The sequence below is a fragment of the Drosophila hydei genome, unplaced genomic scaffold (assembly GCF_003285905.1).
Source record: "Drosophila hydei strain 15085-1641.00,03,60 unplaced genomic scaffold, DhydRS2 tig00000001-arrow-pilon, whole genome shotgun sequence".
Lineage (NCBI taxonomy): Eukaryota > Metazoa > Arthropoda > Insecta > Diptera > Drosophilidae > Drosophila > Drosophila hydei.
The window spans coordinates 7,827,800-7,844,638 of record NW_022045643.1 but is presented as its reverse complement, the minus strand read 5'-3'; the positions used below and the strand labels follow the sequence as shown (position 1 = coordinate 7,844,638).

General features: G+C 40.3%; 6 protein-coding genes across 12 annotated transcripts; 4 read left to right on the top strand and 2 right to left on the bottom strand.

The window, feature by feature from the left end:
• The first annotated feature begins 310 nt into the window (after positions 1 to 310).
• LOC111594908 (delta-1-pyrroline-5-carboxylate dehydrogenase, mitochondrial) lies at positions 311 to 4,131 on the top strand. Of its 2 annotated transcripts, none has more exons than XM_023308395.2 (8): positions 311 to 480; positions 1,602 to 1,738; positions 1,798 to 2,271; positions 2,334 to 2,505; positions 2,566 to 2,753; positions 2,832 to 3,054; positions 3,116 to 3,483; positions 3,554 to 4,131. In XM_023308395.2, exons 2-8 carry the CDS (start codon positions 1,677 to 1,679, stop codon positions 3,786 to 3,788), a joined length of 1,722 nt encoding a protein of 573 aa, XP_023164163.1. In that variant the 5' UTR covers positions 311 to 480; positions 1,602 to 1,676; the 3' UTR covers positions 3,789 to 4,131. The 2 variants fall into 2 exon arrangements, with proteins under 2 accessions (XP_023164163.1, XP_023164162.1); XM_023308394.2 differs by lacking the exon at positions 311 to 480 and adding an exon at positions 1,302 to 1,513.
• A 544-nt stretch (positions 4,132 to 4,675) lies between these two features.
• Positions 4,676 to 5,262, top strand: LOC111594921. Its single transcript, XM_023308411.2, has 2 exons — positions 4,676 to 4,891; positions 4,949 to 5,262. The coding sequence occupies exons 1-2, from the start codon at positions 4,724 to 4,726 to the stop codon at positions 5,123 to 5,125; spliced, it is 345 nt and encodes a 114-aa protein (XP_023164179.2). The 5' UTR covers positions 4,676 to 4,723; the 3' UTR covers positions 5,126 to 5,262.
• Positions 5,263 to 5,510: 248 nt separating this feature from the next.
• LOC111594920 (nucleolar protein dao-5) lies at positions 5,511 to 9,017 on the bottom strand. 4 transcript variants are annotated; one of them, XM_023308407.2, is made up of 4 exons: positions 8,777 to 9,013; positions 7,158 to 8,540; positions 6,690 to 6,851; positions 5,511 to 5,764 (listed from the first exon to the last, which is right to left on the bottom strand). In XM_023308407.2, the coding sequence occupies exons 1-4, from the start codon at positions 8,873 to 8,875 to the stop codon at positions 5,612 to 5,614; spliced, it is 1,797 nt and encodes a 598-aa protein (XP_023164175.1). In that variant the 5' UTR covers positions 8,876 to 9,013; the 3' UTR covers positions 5,511 to 5,611. The 4 variants fall into 4 exon arrangements, with proteins under 4 accessions (XP_023164175.1, XP_023164176.1, XP_023164177.2 ...); XM_023308408.2 differs by having other exon boundaries at positions 6,690 to 6,848; XM_023308409.2 differs by having other exon boundaries at positions 5,684 to 6,436; positions 8,777 to 9,017.
• Positions 9,018 to 9,290: 273 nt separating this feature from the next.
• Positions 9,291 to 11,210, top strand: LOC111594914. 2 transcript variants are annotated; one of them, XM_030223574.1, is made up of 4 exons: positions 9,291 to 9,448; positions 9,503 to 10,094; positions 10,167 to 10,863; positions 10,920 to 11,210. In XM_030223574.1, exons 2-4 carry the CDS (start codon positions 9,505 to 9,507, stop codon positions 11,034 to 11,036), a joined length of 1,404 nt encoding a protein of 467 aa, XP_030079434.1. In that variant the 5' UTR covers positions 9,291 to 9,448; positions 9,503 to 9,504; the 3' UTR covers positions 11,037 to 11,210. The 2 variants fall into 2 exon arrangements, with proteins under 2 accessions (XP_030079434.1, XP_030079429.1); XM_030223569.1 differs by having other exon boundaries at positions 9,291 to 10,094.
• An 858-nt stretch (positions 11,211 to 12,068) lies between these two features.
• On the top strand, positions 12,069 to 12,581 carry LOC111594917 (small integral membrane protein 8). Its single transcript, XM_023308404.2, has 2 exons — positions 12,069 to 12,249; positions 12,305 to 12,581. The coding sequence occupies exons 1-2, from the start codon at positions 12,151 to 12,153 to the stop codon at positions 12,461 to 12,463; spliced, it is 258 nt and encodes an 85-aa protein (XP_023164172.1). The 5' UTR covers positions 12,069 to 12,150; the 3' UTR covers positions 12,464 to 12,581.
• Positions 12,582 to 12,600: 19 nt separating this feature from the next.
• Positions 12,601 to 16,216, bottom strand: LOC111594916 (eukaryotic translation initiation factor 2A). 2 transcript variants are annotated; one of them, XM_023308403.2, is made up of 4 exons: positions 15,931 to 16,216; positions 14,563 to 15,736; positions 14,215 to 14,489; positions 12,601 to 13,414 (listed from the first exon to the last, which is right to left on the bottom strand). In XM_023308403.2, exons 1-4 carry the CDS (start codon positions 16,106 to 16,108, stop codon positions 12,861 to 12,863), a joined length of 2,181 nt encoding a protein of 726 aa, XP_023164171.2. In that variant the 5' UTR covers positions 16,109 to 16,216; the 3' UTR covers positions 12,601 to 12,860. The 2 variants fall into 2 exon arrangements, 1 of the variants encoding a protein (XP_023164171.2); XR_002751153.2 differs by having other exon boundaries at positions 13,336 to 13,414; positions 13,938 to 14,489; positions 15,931 to 16,123.
• Positions 16,217 to 16,839: the final 623 nt, after the last annotated feature.

Below are 16,839 nucleotides of genomic sequence, written 5' to 3'. Positions count from 1 at the left end.
AGTATCGTACTTTAGTTGATTGTGTTGTAGTAGTAAATTCATGATTTTATAAAAAACCAACAAAACCATAACGAACCTACCGTCTCTATATTATTGAATTAATTTGTTGAAACCAAATATTATCTAAAATTCATTGAAACACCTGCAAAAGCTACCATTTAAACTTACCATATTTGGCCGCCAAAAAAGAAAACCGATAACAAATGACAGTGCTGCACAATGCTCGACTATCGGATATCGTATAGGCAGCGACTTATCGGAAGCTTTTTAATTCTTGTCATTAATTAAACAATGTAGTCAATATTCAATTACGAAACTATCGATAAGAATCAGCTGTGCAGAGATATTAAAATTTAAAAAGCACATACACACACAAACACACAGTTCTAACGGATAGATACATAGGTAGTCTCATAAAGGCCAAACAAATACAAAGACTTCGTGTGCCTTTTGTTCACTACGTTCGCGAAAGCCCACAAAGTAAGCGATTATTATTAGTCGTAAATTGTGAACTATACTATTAAAATAAGATAAAATCATTGAAAAACTAAAATGTCAGTGCCAAATAATATTGAGTTCATTCGCAAAAAAAAGTGAATGTACGAAATCATAACATTGCGTAATGGAGGCACATGCAACAAAACAAATGCATTTGAATTATTGTAGTATAAGCGTGCATGTGTGAGTGTGCGTGTTGTCTACTGTGACTGTATGTATATCTAGGTTGCATCTGAGTGTCGTTACAGTTGTGCGCATGTTTTACTTGGCCTCAAAAACTCGTGACCAATTGTGACAGTACATACATACAGGTATATATATAAATATATATTTATATATATATATGTGTGCATATGTATGCATGCAATTAAGTTGCCGCCAGCTTCTTGGTAAAAATCAATTAGCCTCAAATTCGTTAAGAATATATGCATACAAACATACCTAAGCATGTAAGCCAACAGAAATATTTAGAAGCGCTGTCTTCATATTTTTATAGACAATACCGGGGGTGACTTTTATAAGCTCTCTCGCTCTCCCGCTCCATCTCTGCTTTCAACCATGTTCGTTTTATCCTCGGTGAATTGGACTAAAAGACAACAACAAAAACTATTGACGTATTGCGCTCTCCAACCCTCTTCTAGTATACAAGTTTTGGCAATCGGAAATTTCCACAGCCGAAGAACTGAAAAAACAGCTGATGTTTGTCAAAAATTGCCGCTACATTTGCATGTGTGTGCATATACGTATGGATATGCGCACGAGTGTGAGTGGCTATGTTTGTGCGCATTAAAAAAAGCTTCGTAATATACTCTCGAACGTTTACACAATACTTGCCCAGTTGGCATTTGCTGTGCACGAGACTTTTAGTCGTATATAAATTGAAATTGTGTTTTTTTTTATTTTATTATCTGTAAGATTTTACGAGGGTGTGTCTCACGTTTGGCTGCTTATCAAGTGAACTCACGTTCCGTATCGCCGGCTGCCGCCAATGTTAGACCCCCAATGAACGTCCAAGGTTGCTGATAAACACCGCCGCTGTTCTGTTCTATAAATGGCATTAATAAAAAACTGTGTTTGTGTGCGTTTTTCTCGTTATCTCACAGGGCAACGAAATTCAAGTATTTACATAACAAGACGAGATTGGCTCCACGCTCACCTGAACCATTCCCAGCTTCACGATGTTGCGATCAATGCGTAATCAGTTTGTCAGCTCCGTTCGGCCACAGAACGCACTTCAAAGGTATTCATGAAATCATATTAATTAGCCTTCTTAATACTTATCTTCAAGTTTGGCAACAGCTATGCGCGCGCAATTGGCAGTGTGGTCATGCAACCAAAGTTGAAGGATTTCAACATTATCAATGAGCCAATACTGGCCTATAGGAAGGGCTCGGAGGAGCGCAAGGCTTTGCAACAGGCATTGAAGACCACGGCGTCAACGTGTACTGAGGTGCCTATTGTTATTGGCGGTAAGGAATACAAGACGGACAAGATGATGTTTCAGGTAATGCCGCACGACCACGGTCACAAGTTGGCTGCTTTCTACTATGCCGATAAGAAACTGTTGGAGCTGGCAATCAAAACGGCTGTGGAAACACAGGTCAAATGGGATCGGATTCCACTAGTCGATCGCTTAGCTATTTGGGAACGTGCTGCTGACTTGATGGCTGGAAAATATCGTCAGGAGTTGAATGCAGCAACTATGTTGGGACAAGCCAAGACGATCATACAAGCCGAAATCGATGCAGCAGCTGAGCTTATCGATTTTATACGGTAAGCATATCGATTATATGCCATACATAAAGAATGAACGCTCATCGTTTTCTAATTGATAGCATTCACGCCTATTTCCTCAAGGAGTGCGTCAAGTATATGCCCATCAGCGAGAACACAAAGGTTACAAAGAACTCTATGCGTTATCGTGGCATTGATGGCTTTATCGCCGCCGTCAGTCCATTCAACTTCACTGCCATTGGTGGCAATTTAGCCTACACGCCCGCACTGATGGTATACAGTTGTAATATAGCTTCGACGTCTCATGTAACATTCTATTTTTGTTTACTCTAGGGCAACGCTGTGTTGTGGAAGCCTTCAGACACGGCCCTGCTATCCAATTGGCGCATTTTCAACATCATGCGCGAGGCTGGCGTACCCGATGGGGTTGTCAACTTTGTGCCGGCGGATGGGCCGGTGTTCGGGGACACGATTACCGCCTCACCCCACTTGGCGGGCATCAACTTCACCGGTTCGGTGCCGTAAGTTCTTTTTTATTTGTATTTTTTGTGTACTCTTCATTTATTGATTTTCATAATTGTATCCGCTTCAATGTGCAGCACATTCCAGCGGCTGTGGAAGCAGGTGGGCAACAATATTGATAAATATATTAACTTTCCGCGCCTTATTGGCGAATGTGGTGGCAAAAATTTCCACTTTGTGCACGAATCAGCGGATGTTGAAACAGTAGTCACATCCACAATACGTTCAGCCTTCGAGTACAGCGGTCAAAAGTGCTCTGCCTGCTCTCGCATGTATGTGCCAGAGTCGTTATGGCCGAAGGTAAGCATTTCCGTAGAGCTTTTTTGATTGTTGTATATAACATTGCTTTGGATCTATACAGATCAAAGAGGGACTAGTCCGCGAAGTAAAGAAACTGAAAATCGATGACGTGCAGGACGTAGCCACGTTCACATCTGCTGTCATCGATGACAAAGCATTTAAACGCATTACAGGCTATATTGAACATGCCAGAAAGAGCCCTAATCTAGAGATCCTGGCAGGCGGTACCTATAGCGATAGCAAGGGTTACTTTATCAATCCAACAATAGTACAAACCACAGATGCCAAGGATCCAATTATGACTGAGGAGATCTTTGGACCCGTGGTTACCATTTATGTATATAAAAACGCTGATTTGACGAATGCTATGAAACTGGTGCATACCTCAACAGCTTTTGCGCTAACAGGCGCCGTGTTCGGACAGGATGAGTAAGTGCTAAAGCTGAGCAGCCAATTGAACTATTCCTCATTCATATGTAACTGAAATTCTGTTTTGCAGGGACTTTATCAACTGTGCCTTGCAGGAATTTAAAATGGCTGCGGGCAACTTCTATATCAATGATAAGTCCACTGGCTCTGTGGTGGGTCAACAACCATTTGGCGGTGGCCGCATGTCTGGCACTAATGACAAAGCTGGTGGACCACATTATATACTACGCTGGACATCACCTCAATCCATCAAAGAAACGTTTGTGCCGCTGCGCGACATAAACTATCCCTACATGAGCGAATAAGGGACAAGGAAGCAAATTAAAAAACGACAGGAATCTCATTTAAAACACTAACTCATATATATATATTTATATATATATAAACATATAAAAGGGGAATGTATATGTATTTTGTTGAACTATTTTTAACATACGCACCTTCCTAGTTAACCGCTACATTTGTATGTAGTTCAATGTTATATCAAATCTGCTGTATTTTAATCGCCTCGAACAACCAACCAAATGCCGAAAGAAGTTGTAAATTGATATGCTGATTACCATAATAAAGTCTCACACATACACTAACATGTAATGTAACTCGAATTATAAAATACGTTTTAAATTATAAAGTAAATTTTTAAACCAATTGTGATCATTTAATTATAAATATGATTTCGAATTATTTGATTTTACTCTGCTTTGTCGTCACAGCCAACGCAATAAATTTAAATGTAGTTACTATTGCTATATAACTGTATAAAACATATATATACAAATTAATGTATATATATATATAAATATATACATCAAGGTACGCATACACTATACACAAACTATTTGACAATACAAATTAAATACCAAATGTGAAGAATTTGAATATAAAAAGACGAAGCGAAGTTACATAAACAACAAATTGAAATTCACTTAAATAAAAATATAGAAATTCTAAATTGAAATTCTCTCGTATGCTTGCAATGCTCTAGGGTGAGTATTACTATTTTTAATATAATAATTATATTTAAATGTGTAGCTCTATAACACCTCAGCTTAGATCTTGGCACTCTATATGATATAGACACCAGAGTCCAGATTGAGTCAATTTCTGATATGATACTCGGAGCTGGCTAAGTCGTATTTGTGTGCTACCCTGTCAGATTTTAGAATGGAATCCTTTTAGTATAATCTAAGTATTCATACATTTCGTACGATTTTATTTTTTTTTACAATCATTTTATTTAATGGCTCCTACACGTGGTGCACGCTCCTTTATGCGTGCATGTAACAAGTCTGCCGGAACCCAAACAGAAACTTGGCGCGACCTGTTCGAATTGTTATATTGCGACGATGACATGGACAATAGCATAGGGATTGAAGCTGCTGAGTATATCAATCCCGGCATCTATGACGTGAGTAATTTTATTTATATACCTCCAGTTCAAAAATATATTTATTTTACATTATAGGTGTCTCCTTATCTATCTCAAGATAGTGATTTTAACCATGTCAAAAGTGCAAAACACACATTGTATCGACCGATTCGCATGACCCCAGAGCCTAGATCAAAAATTCTGCAGTACTTTTCTATATTTATATCTCTTATCATACTCACTCTGTTCATCTGTTGGCTATTAGACATTTAGCATGTAGCGTAGTGTTTTTCATACGTTTATTACACATAATTCACGTGTTCACTGATAACTAAATTGTTTGTTAGTTAATTGTTATTTTTAGCTGCTATACAAATATAAGTTTAATGCAACGAGGCGTAACTTAGTTTTAATTTAAGTTCATTGTAGTTCTTCTATGCACGAACGTTCAGTAAACCAGTGAAAATTGATTGAATTCACAAAGTAAAACAAAGGTTTTGCTTTACAAATTCAAGTGAAACATAAAACAGTTTTTATATATTTTAAATGGACTTGCTGAACGTCGGTTCATAGATCAATAGTCAAGTGTATATACTAACGAAAATAAACATATTTAAAACTTGACAATTTATGTAATTATAATTGAAGTTCTGCTTGGGTTGGGTTGGGTTGGTTTTGGGTTTTTACAAACTAAATGTTTAAGGTATATAAAGTATATTTGTATTAAAATATTTATATATGTTATATGGTAACATAAATCTATCCAAATTTTATTGAATTGACGCCCGTGTCAATCTGACCGCCCCGATAGCTGCCGCGCTTCTTTTTGGTCTTCTCGTGCTTGAAGGATTTGCCGCGCGTGAATTTTAGATCCAGATTGGCGCGCTCTCCCCAAGAGCCGGCAGCGTTTTTCTATATTTTTTTTATAAATTTTATATAATAAGTATATAAAAATGTTTATTACAATATATTGTATACAACATATATTATGCTTTGCGAGTGCGCGTGTGTGTGTCTACTCCATTAATAAAAAATACCTAGAAATCATTGAAATATTGTCGAAAAATGATGGAACGATATTCCATGCTATTTCTGTTTGTGTCAAAAAAGTTATTTCATTATGGGTTCGATTCCCTGGCGTCGTGTGTTGGCATGTGTCTAAACTACACTAAGATATTAATTATCGAAAGTTATTTTCTTATTTTGTTTCGGCGCTGAATCAAACGATTTGTTGCCAAATCCGCCGCCGCCACGTCCCCCACCACCGCGTCCAAATCCGCCGCGACCGCCACGATCGCCGCCACCGCCACGGCCGAAGCCACCGCGACCGCCACGATCACCCCCGCCTCCCCTACCGCGGCCACCGCGATCGCCGCCGCGACCACCGCCACGTCCACCACCCCCGCGTCCACCAAACGAGTTCCGCTCAAAGCCGCCAAAGCTCTTGCGATCACCGCCGCCGCCGCCGCCTTCCTCGCCATTTTGATTATTGCTCTCCCATTTACTACGATCCGGACGGCCGCCAAAGCCAGAGCCTCCGCGTCCGCGTGGTCCATTATTAAACTTCTTGAAGCCACCGACATCCTAGAATAAAGCAACGCAAAATGGTTAAACACAAATTAGCCAAGCTCTTGGAAATGGCAAAAACATATTTCAATAAGGAATTGGCGAATGCCACAAATGATTTGAGATTTTGAAGGGCGCTTTTGCTAATTTGTGTGTAACCCCTCTGCTGTCGCTGCTCCATGGTAGCCCAACCAAGAATCTATCAAAATATTAGCATGTCTCCCCCCACACACACACGCGCGCCACACTCAAATGCATTTGTGGCACTCACCTTTGCCTCAAAGGACATATCCTGAACACGCGAATCTATGATCACCTCCTCGGTGCGGACACGTCGGAAAGGTGACCTTCGACGTTTGCCACTGCTGTTGTTCAACTGTGTGTTGCTGTTATAGTTATTGTTGGGCGTGGAGGTGAAGCCATTATTCTGCTGCTGTGTTAGTTAAAGGAGTTTATTAAAATAATAAATACGCATAGGTAAACATTTCCTGTTGGCATTTGGGAGTATAAACTGTAGTTCAATGGAACTGGATTTCTATGAGAAATTGAAACTGTTTAGTGATTATTTGAAGACTTCTTCAAGCTACAGTACAACATTCTATACGAGTAAGCAAAGATGCTTCTAAAATGGTCAATATTCTATATAAAATTAATTCGGCAATAGGGGCTTGAATATTTTCTGATGTTCTTGCCATCCCCTCTTAGTGCCCAAGTTTATAAATATTGCTGAATAACTCACCTGTTGTTCGCCCGATTTGACGAAATTACTGTACTTCTTGTTAGGTGTCGCTTCCTCTGTATCGCCGCCGCTGAACTTGCGCTTATTGCCAGCCCCATTGGCCACCGGTTGTTGTGGCTTAGTTGGCTTCACCTCGCCAGATTCTTCACTACTGTCGCTATCGCTATCGCTGCTCTCTTGCTTTTTGGCTGGCGCAGGTTTTTTCTTAGCTGGCGGCTCGTCATCATCGGACGAGGAGCTGTCGGAGCTGTCATTCTTTTTAGCCGCAGGTTTGGCAGCAGGCTTAGCTGCTGGCTTGGCCGCCGTCTCCTCATCGGAATCATCATCCGATGATGATTCTGCTTTCTTGGCTGGTGGAGCGCCCTTCTTGACAGTTGGTTTCACTGCAACACTTTCCTCTTCAGAGCTGCTGTCCTCGGATGAGTCCTCAGACTCTGCCTTGGCAGCTGGTTTCTTAGCCGGCGCCACTGCAGGTTTCGCGGCTACTTTTTTGGTTGGTTTCTCTTCCTCCTCTGATGAGGAGTCAGAACTGGACTCTGCTGCTTTTTTGGCCGGCGCGGGCTTAACAGGTGTTGCTTTCTTAGGCGGCTCCTCATCAGACGAATCCTCGCTGCTGGAGGCAGCTGCTTTCTTGGCCGGGGTTGCCTTTGCTGCTGGCTTGGCAGCTACTTTTTTCTGCTCTCCTTCCGAGTCGCTGCTTTCGCTACTGCTGGACGCTGCCTTTTTAGCGGCTGGCTTCGCAGGTGTAGCTGGCGCCTTTTTCTGAACTTCCTCTTCACTTGAGCTATCTTCCTCGCTACTCGATTTAGCTGCCTTTTTGGGTGCAGGCTTTGCAGCTGGCTTTACGGTCTTAGCTGGCTCCTCGTCGGACGAATCTTCACTGCTCGAAGATGATGCATTCTTTTTGGCTGGAGCTGCCTTCGCTGCCGATTTGGGCGCAGCAGCCACTGGCTTCTTCTGTTTATCGTCTTCATCCGAATCAGAGTCACTGCCCTCGCTGCTGGTATATGTAGGTTTGGGCGCTGCGGCCTCCACAGCCGCTTGCTTAGCTGGGGCTGACTTTTTAGGTGGCTCTTCATCGGAGCTGTCCTCGCTAGAAGATTCATCCACTTTTTTTGCTGGCGCTGCCTTCACTGGTGACTTCTTAGCAGGCTTCTCTTCCTCCGAATCATCTTCATTGCTCGAAGATGATGCATTTTTATCAGAATTTCCATTTGTGTTGCCATTTGTTGTTGGTTTCTTCACCTCATCATCATCCTCATCACTATCGCTGTCATCGCTATCTGATTTTGATTTTTTCACAGGAGGTATCTTTTGTGACGTTTTGCTTTGATAAAAAGCCAAGATTTCTGTCAACTTAGGCGTATTCTTGCCTACAGTGGGCTATAAATGCACAAAAGAAAAGCATTAGACAAATCTGGTTGGGTTAGGGGAGCACGTGTTTTCAGCATGGCGGTCTCAAAACATGTTGAAAGGTGGCATATGCTGCCTCAGTAGGAATTTACAATTTATCGATTATATATATCTGACATTTGCCGACGACGCCGAATCGTGCGCAAATGCATACAAATGCATTAAAAAAAAAAAAAACAAATAAATAAAAAGCCGGAAGAACTTACCACTTTTGCTTTCTGCTCAAACACCTTTGCTAGGTTTTTGTCTTTAGTCTTCAGATACTCATGCACAATGGCATCCGTCAATTTCTGTAGTTCAGCCATTTAAGTGACTATTTCAATATTCCTTTTTATTCCTCACAAAAATCAAGCAACGACTTACTCGTTGCAGTCACAATAAAAGGCATGAAAATGGACAACGCACACACACGTGTTGTTTCGATATATTTTAAATGCTCGATAAGTTCTCTGTCATGCGACTTTTAGTTGCACAGCACTTGCAAAATAGTGCGGTTAAAAGCACCATTCAGAACTAGCATTGTCTGTTCTAATTTATTTGGAAGAAAATACAGCATACTTCATTTATTATGTGTATACTTTATATTTTAATTTATTCAACGAATAATTTGTAACTTTCCCAAGCATTTGTGTACATTATAATTCATAAAAATATAATAAAGGCTAACTCCCACTTCATAGCTCAAAACCAGTTCGATTAAAGTCGCTCCGAACGAATCTTCACAGCTCTATTTTTCAACACTGCTTAAAAACAGCTGTTGTACATTTTGTTTGTTATGAAGCGAATTTTTATAAGCTTTATTTTGCCTTAATTAGATCACATAGGCAAATATCACACTTATTTAAATAGTAAGCTGTTGAAGCGAAAAGTGTATTAGGGTATGTGTCAATATTTATATGATGTTGGAAGTATACTAAATTCAAAATTTGCAGTCATGGCCGATGAGCCGTCAGATGCGCTTGGCACGCCCCCGACGTCAAGCGAACAAACGTCATATATATTAAAACTGAACAATGATTGCCTAGAGTGTATATTCGAGAGACTTCAAGATCTTCGCAGTGAAGTAGCCTTCGCCAGAGTTTGCCAACGCTTTCAATGGGTATGTCTGAATCGATGGCGCGGCTCTCATACCTACGATCAACTAGATATGGAGAAATGGCGCGAATTACTGCCAAATTATGAGGACCTTTGCTATTTTATAAAACAAATGCGTCCCTTTATACGACACATGACTGTGTCGAGTTGTTTGTGCACATTACTGAAAGACCTGGACGAAATGCAAATTTACGTGCTGCCCAATGTAACCAGCTTCTATTATGATCCCGAAGATGTGGATTGCTATCCATCAGATCGTAGCATATGCAAAATGGCAAAAATGATGCCGAATCTGTTACGACTTCGCCTAACCACGCCAATACAGGGGCGTTACCTATCCAACTTTCGGCATCTGCAGGAGTTACACTTGTACGAAGATCAGCATAAAGCATATGAACTGCAGCAGGAATATCTAGATGAGATCTGCAGGTATGTGAAAGTATTATAGATATATATAATATAATATATCAATATAAAAAATTATTTATTTTATATATACAGTCAGTTGACTAATTTACAAGTGCTGGACATTCGGATGTACGATGTTATAAGCAAACTGCGGCTCAATAATTGCGTCGCCTACCTCCAGAATCTCACCATCTTGAAGCTCAACTTGGCTACCTTGAAAACAGTCATCACCGAAGTGCTAAAGCTGCCATCACTTAAGGAACTGATTGTACTGCTCGACACCGAGTTTTGCATACCACCATTAGCAAGTGTGGATAGCTACGACCATAAAATACGAGAAGTGCAAGAATTCTATGAAATAATGGAACGCAAGGCACCAGATATTATAGGTGTCGCCGTTGACGGTTATTATATGCCTTTGGAACCTGGCTGGGACGCGGATTTGTCCATTTGGTCTCATCAAAAGCTCCAGCGATTAGCAATTTGCAGCTGGACACATGCCGTGGACTTTCTGGAACGCTATACCTGCATGACAAATCTTCAATTGCTGTGCCTGCGCAATTGGACATATCTGTGCGATGACATTCTGCTCAAATTCGTTGAGTTGTGTCCACACCTTCATCATCTTGATGTGTCCTATTGTCGTGAACTGACGCCCAATTTTCTACAACGTGCGCTCAACATTTTAAAGAAGCGCGAGCCAAACAAACAAAATAATAGATATTTGCGTACTCGACCACTGCTAATATATTATGTTTTATGCGGCTTTGAGGATTATGTTGATGTCAAAGTGAGTAGCTTACCGAATATAAATTTAACTTTATTCACAAATCACTTTAATTACAGGATCTTAAACATTCTCCAGACTACAAGGAGTACATTTCGTTCATGGACGCCTTTCCTGTTAGCTCTGAACGAGGCCTGAGTTTCGTAGATCGCGGCTATCAATTTGATTTTGAGTAATATATTGGGAATACAATTTTCTCTTGTACATAAAAAAACAGATCATCAGTTTATTGTAAATCCTCTAGGATCGTGACATTATTTATTGTAAATGTATGTTCTTTTATGTTAAGTGACCGACAAACTTCGAACCAATTGCAGACACTATTAATTATGTACATAAATGTATATGTACAACTTATAAAAGTTCACTTGGAACATTTTCTGATGTATAGTTTTTTTTTTTTTTTTTAATTTTTTGATCATAATAAAAATGAAAAATCAACAGTTGGCTTTTTGTCTGTGATACAAGCATTTCTACAGATACAAGTTGACTTCACGTATTCGAAATGTTAAGTTATCAAATCCATGCTTATCGATAAGCAAACGAATACAGCTCTGCACAATACTTCAAATATTTCTGACAGTTATCGTTTTGAAAGAAATTATCAAACTTAAATTATGAACGAGAAACATTTTAAGAATCCGCCAGGGAGCATACGTCCCACGACCACCACCAGTGTCTTAAAATTTATCAATTCGGAGCTGAACACCCCACAAGTAAGAAAAAAATTCAGATTTGCGCTTAAATTAAAATGAAATACTGTCTTGCAGAACAAAGTCTTACTAGGCCTGGGAATTGCTACAATTGTCGGCATTATTGGTTATTCAACTTATGTGCGTCACAAATATGAGCAACTAGGTTATTATGTGGCTCTAAAGGAAGATGGCCGCACAGAGTTCATAAAAAAAACCTCGAATTGGGAAAAATAATTTACTGTAAAGTGTAAAATTATATTCGTTAAAATTTAGAATAACCTTAAAAAATATACTTTTGATGCACTTTTAATAAGATTACTATAATCAAGTTCGTGTTTTTAATCGGGTTAGTTCGTTTGACGATTATATATTCACAATTTGTTTTATAGTTTTTTATCATGCATTTTTAAATTCGTCCTGTTCTGCAAATGAATTCAAATAGTAAGTCACCATATTAGCGATGATTCAATATTAATCGTTTGTGTTGCAACTCGATGGTGTCTATCGATAGTCATCACACTAGTATTCTCTTGTTTACTAGAATTGTGCAATGTGCTCTAAGATTGTGGACAATATTACTGATCTTTAAAGGACAATGAGTGAAAAAGAAACAAAGTCGCCCGGTGAGGGTATACGCTCCATTCGCAGCACTGGCGTCTTTAGACTAATTAACTTTGAACTTTATGCGAAACCGGTATGCACATCATTTAGTGTTTACAATGAGCACCGAAAGAATATTTTCTTTTCAGAATAAAATCATAATGGGCATTGGACTGACTGCAATAGTAGGTGTATTTGGCTATATAGCTTATATGCGACACAAGTACGAGAACCTTGGATACTATGTGGCCGTTAAGGAAGACGGACGAGAAGAGTTCATTAAAAAGAAATCCAATTGGGAAACTTAACTGTTTGTTTTTTCTGTCGATGTGGAAACTATTTATTACTGTGTAGCACAATTTGGTACATACATGAGTTAATTGCTATTGTAGTGGTTGCCAAAATATATATTCAAAAATCACAATAGTAGAAAAATGTTTTTAAGTTTTTTTTTTGTGTTTAAACTTTGAAAAATTTGCGCACGTAAAGAAAACAGCACTAACATTTCATTTTTAAATCAAATACAGGAAGCTCGAAAGTACATAATAGGGGGGCCCTGAAAAAACCAAAACGTGACTGTTCCGCATCTATCCTGCTTGTTGGTGCAGTCAATTTCTTCAATCTCTTATTATTTTTGTTTGTTTTGTATTTTGTTGGCGTTGGTGTTGTTGTTGTATCACACATTTAACAGTTGATGGCATGTAATTAGACGGACAATTTGAGCGCTTTGAGCTCCTCCAAATACCTTGCCTCCATTTTAATTTTGTTTAACTGATTCAATTCCAGAGTTTCGCCCTGACTTTGTCGCGACTTGAGCTTCTTAATGCCCGATAACTTTTTGGCCACACTACGTATCTTGCGATCCTTGTCGCTATTGTTGTTATTGTTGGCATTATTGTTCTGCGGAACATTTCCATTTGCATGATGATGACGTGGTGTGCCCAGCTCAACAGAGTTTTGTTGCTCATGCTGTTGATGTTGATGCTGCTGCTGTTGCTGTTGCTGTTGGTATTGCTGATGCTGCCTGGGCAGAGGACGCTGCTTCTGCTGCGGCGGTCTGCGCGGCGATTCACCAACAGTTACAGCTGAACCTGTTGCAACCTCCTGTTGCTGTTGTTGGTCCAGACCCTCAATAGGAGCCACTGCAGCTGCAGCCGCATCGGATGGTGTGGCATCGCCAGCTTCACGCTTATTGTTGATGTTATTATTGCCCTTTGCTTTGCTGCTGTTGGTATTCCTTTTCTTACTTTTGCCAACCCCTGTAAAGAATACGATAGAAAATCAAATTAGCCAATTAGCAAATTGACATTTGAAACAGTCAGAAAACAGCTTTAGATGTTCTACAAAAAAATGACCGACCCCGAATATTTTATGATAGGTATTCATCATCATAATTGGTTTATATACCAGAAGTCTCGCATAATTGTAGAAAATAATAATAATTCTATTTTTTTGTCTTCAATACAGACGATAATCTAAAACTATCTCAAATTTAAGCTAGCCAAGCAAAGGTAGAACTAGAGACTCAACTGCACCTCGAAAGAAAAATGTAATAAAACAAGAAACCAGAGAATTTGAAACCTGTTGCTTTCCAAATAGAAGAATTGAAGCCTTGAAAATTATAATTCTAAACAGATTAGATTAGTTTGTTAATACAATGTATTATTGGTCATTATCGACAGTATAGAAAAAAGATGACCCAAATTTTATTTGGGTGCTCAATTTAGTTTGGATCTAAATAACCATTGAAATGTTGGTAGGCAATGTACGTTTTTTACTTACAGCCACGTTCTCTAATATCCTACACAATGCATTTTGGTTTTTGTATGAGTGGAATGGAATGATGAACCTTTATAATTTTAGTAGCGCTTATGCTGGTAGGGTCGGTAGCGTCGATTGGGTCGCGTCGAGCTGGTACTTGAGCTGCTATGGCCGCTGCTGACCACGCTCGTTACCAGCTGGCCCTGGCCCTGTTGTTGCTCGCCCGAGCCCTGGCATCGCCGCATTATGGGATTATCCAAGTCATATTGTCTATGCCAAATTTTCCGGCTGCTATTACCTGGTGCTGCTGCTGGAAGTCCCGGCACCGTCGGCTGCGGCAAATATTTTTCCGGATTCTTTCCCTCTTTAAGCAAACGCAAATGGGGCGGTGTGTAGGCCTTCTTGCTGGCCTCTGGCTGACTGGACTTGATGCCCTCATGTTTGGCCTTGGTTATTTTTGGCTCGGCAAATGTGTTATCTGCATACTGCTGCCACTCAATGCCAAGCAATTCCTGCCCTTGTGGCCACAATGTTTCATGCAGCAATGCGCCCGAATAATGATACACCTTGAATCTGTCACAAATACAAAAATAGTAATTTATATGAGTTATATTACAAAACTAAGGCTGTTTATTGAGTCACTCACCCGTTGCTAATGCGGAGACGGGGTGCGGTTGTCGCTGTGACAAACCACTCGCCGTTTGGATGCCACTCAAAGTGTGTGGTATCCGCACACTTTATATTGGCGATCCTCTCCTTTTTGCTAACATCCCATACTTCAACGGCACCGGGCAAATTTCCAAAGCCAGCGAGTACAATAAGATTGCCAAATGGATTGAAGTAGGCGCAATTGCGAGGTCCCTCGCCAAAATCAAAGATAACGTCACACTTAAGATTATAGAGTGCTGCCTTGGATGGCATAAAGCCATAGACGACAACAAATTCATTGGCCTTGGGGCTCCATTTGACGCAATGCACGGGCCCCTCCTTAGACAATGGCACAGAACAAGTATCTCCCTTGGTGGCCATGAAATGCACCGCTTGATTTCCATAGTAGGAAGCACCACTCTTATCCACTTCAGTGCTTGTTAGAAGCAGCAGGCCACTCCCGCGCTTATTCCACAACATCTCAACGCGATCCGCTTGAAAGAAGCTCTTACAAGCCACAGTTTGGTTTTGACCCAAAGCTGGATACTTGTAAAGCTTACACATGGATGGTGCTCCCTTAGCACCCGGTGTATAAAATGCCAAGAATGGCGGACTATTACCCGGACCGAGGGATAACATACCGCCACGACTGCCACCAATTTTACGCGATGCACTGGCAAATCCTTCAGTTGGACCATTTGCCAGATCATAAAAAAGTGCCTCACCACCCACGACTAATGCAAAGATCGATTCATCAGATGACCACGACGGCTGCCAATCCGTTTGATTTTTTTGAACAATGGCAAAGACCTCATTGCCAGAGGCAATTTCATAAACAAGCAAATTCGCAGCACCTTCGGGACGATCCTTCGTAATGGCATAATGCTCCCAGGTGCACAGATAATTGCCGCGCGGTGAGAACTTGAGATAGAAGGCCTTTGGACGCGGCAGCGTGCATTGTACCGGCCAGCAATCAACGCCGCCAGTGTTGGAAATTGGCACGTGTAACACCTTCACCTCGGCACCATTCGAGTATGCAAAGTAACGACCATCCGGACTAAAGCAGATCGAACGCGAACTTTTCGTCTCCTCTCGCGGCAAATTGGGCTTGTGTTCGTATGGCTGCTTTGCACCAGCTGACGACCACAGCTCAACAGCCACGCTAGAGCGAACTGTAAAGAGACGGCGAAAAAAAACTCAGTAACCAACACATACGTATACACGCGGTTAGGGTCGTCAGACAAAATGTGTTCTATATATGCCCTGACGGCGACCCCAACTAACGCCAACTATTGAATTGGATGGCGGAATTATATAGCTAGCACATATTATAGAATTTAATGGATATTATTTGTTGTATATTTACTTGCAAGGGTAGGAACCACACCGTCCACAGCCGCAGCCATTGTCTTCAATCTCTCACACACACACACACGGTCACTGGCTGCAGTGTTGGTCAACAGTTGTTTGTGTACGCACGGTTGTATTGTGTTGTAATCGATAACGCTAAAGCAACATGCATCGGGCGCGCGTAAAACGAACATCAACCAAACGTATTCAAAAACTGCAACAAAATTTTATGCTCTACGTGAATTTCAAAACATTTTTAGACTAAAGAATTTAGTTATTATCAATCTTCAAGGCAAACTTTGTGCTTAGTACAAAATGTTGTTGTCTACTGAAGCTATACGACTTTCTCTATATCTCAAATTCTATACGCAACTTTGAGAGTTTCCATTTCTTTTTGGCAAACTATTACGACAGTTAATGTTAAACTTGTTAAAGCACAAATACAAAATAAAATAAAAATAACGCACAATTGGCATTGGAACTCGTTCATTTACTTTCGCTGAAAACTGTGACCAAACAACGAACCATCGGCACAGTGGTGCAATCTCTGGAAAATACGTTTAAATTTATTTTATTTCAGCAGGTATTTTAATAGTCATTTCTTAAGGGTGACATAAATGATAAGTGATAAGACTGCAAGAATTATAAATATAGAATATATAGCAATTACTATTTCTTTGCCCGCTTAAGAACTGCAGCCATTTTGCACCACTGTGTGATCATGACAGATGTCGTTAAGCGTCGATGTCACCTGTGTGTGGACAGATAGACAAACAGACAGACCGACAGGCAGACCAGTAACATGTAACGACCACTCATGTTTCAGTTTGACAATGTTTTCATTGTTTCAATTGTTACTATTAATTTTATTTTATTTATAATACGCGTACGCCTGGTCAAACGGGCGAACGACGCTTTTTCTGCA

Bases quoted from the DNA above. Each gene is read 5' to 3' on its own strand.
- LOC111594908 (XM_023308395.2), top strand. From the start codon at position 1,677: ATGTTGCGATCAATGCGTAATCAGTTTGTCAGCTCCGTTCGGCCACAG. The intron at 2,506-2,565 runs GTATACAGTTGT...TGTTTACTCTAG, and splicing joins CCTACACGCCCGCACTGATG to GGCAACGCTGTGTTGTGGAA. The intron at 2,754-2,831 runs GTAAGTTCTTTT...TTCAATGTGCAG, and splicing joins AACTTCACCGGTTCGGTGCC to CACATTCCAGCGGCTGTGGA.
- LOC111594921 (XM_023308411.2), top strand. From the start codon at position 4,724: ATGGCTCCTACACGTGGTGCACGCTCCTTTATGCGTGCATGTAACAAG. The intron at 4,892-4,948 runs GTGAGTAATTTT...TTTACATTATAG, and splicing joins TCAATCCCGGCATCTATGAC to GTGTCTCCTTATCTATCTCA.
- LOC111594920 (XM_023308409.2), bottom strand. From the start codon at position 8,875: ATGGCTGAACTACAGAAATTGACGGATGCCATTGTGCATGAGTATCTG. The intron at 8,541-8,776 runs GTAAGTTCTTCC...GTGCATTTATAG, and splicing joins TTGAGCAGAAAGCAAAAGTG to CCCACTGTAGGCAAGAATAC. The intron at 6,852-7,157 runs GTGAGTTATTCA...TAACTAACACAG, and splicing joins TCAAATCGGGCGAACAACAG to CAGCAGAATAATGGCTTCAC.
- LOC111594914 (XM_030223569.1), top strand. From the start codon at position 9,451: ATGTGTCAATATTTATATGATGTTGGAAGTATACTAAATTCAAAATTT. The intron at 10,095-10,166 runs GTATGTGAAAGT...TTATATATACAG, and splicing joins TATCTAGATGAGATCTGCAG to TCAGTTGACTAATTTACAAG. The intron at 10,864-10,919 runs GTGAGTAGCTTA...CTTTAATTACAG, and splicing joins AGGATTATGTTGATGTCAAA to GATCTTAAACATTCTCCAGA.
- LOC111594917 (XM_023308404.2), top strand. From the start codon at position 12,151: ATGAGTGAAAAAGAAACAAAGTCGCCCGGTGAGGGTATACGCTCCATT. The intron at 12,250-12,304 runs GTATGCACATCA...TTTTCTTTTCAG, and splicing joins TTGAACTTTATGCGAAACCG to AATAAAATCATAATGGGCAT.
- LOC111594916 (XM_023308403.2), bottom strand. From the start codon at position 16,108: ATGTTCGTTTTACGCGCGCCCGATGCATGTTGCTTTAGCGTTATCGAT. The intron at 15,737-15,930 runs GTAAATATACAA...GTCTCTTTACAG, and splicing joins TGTGGTTCCTACCCTTGCAA to TTCGCTCTAGCGTGGCTGTT. The intron at 13,415-14,214 runs GTAATAGCAGCC...TATTCTTTACAG, and splicing joins ACTTCCAGCAGCAGCACCAG to GGGTTGGCAAAAGTAAGAAA.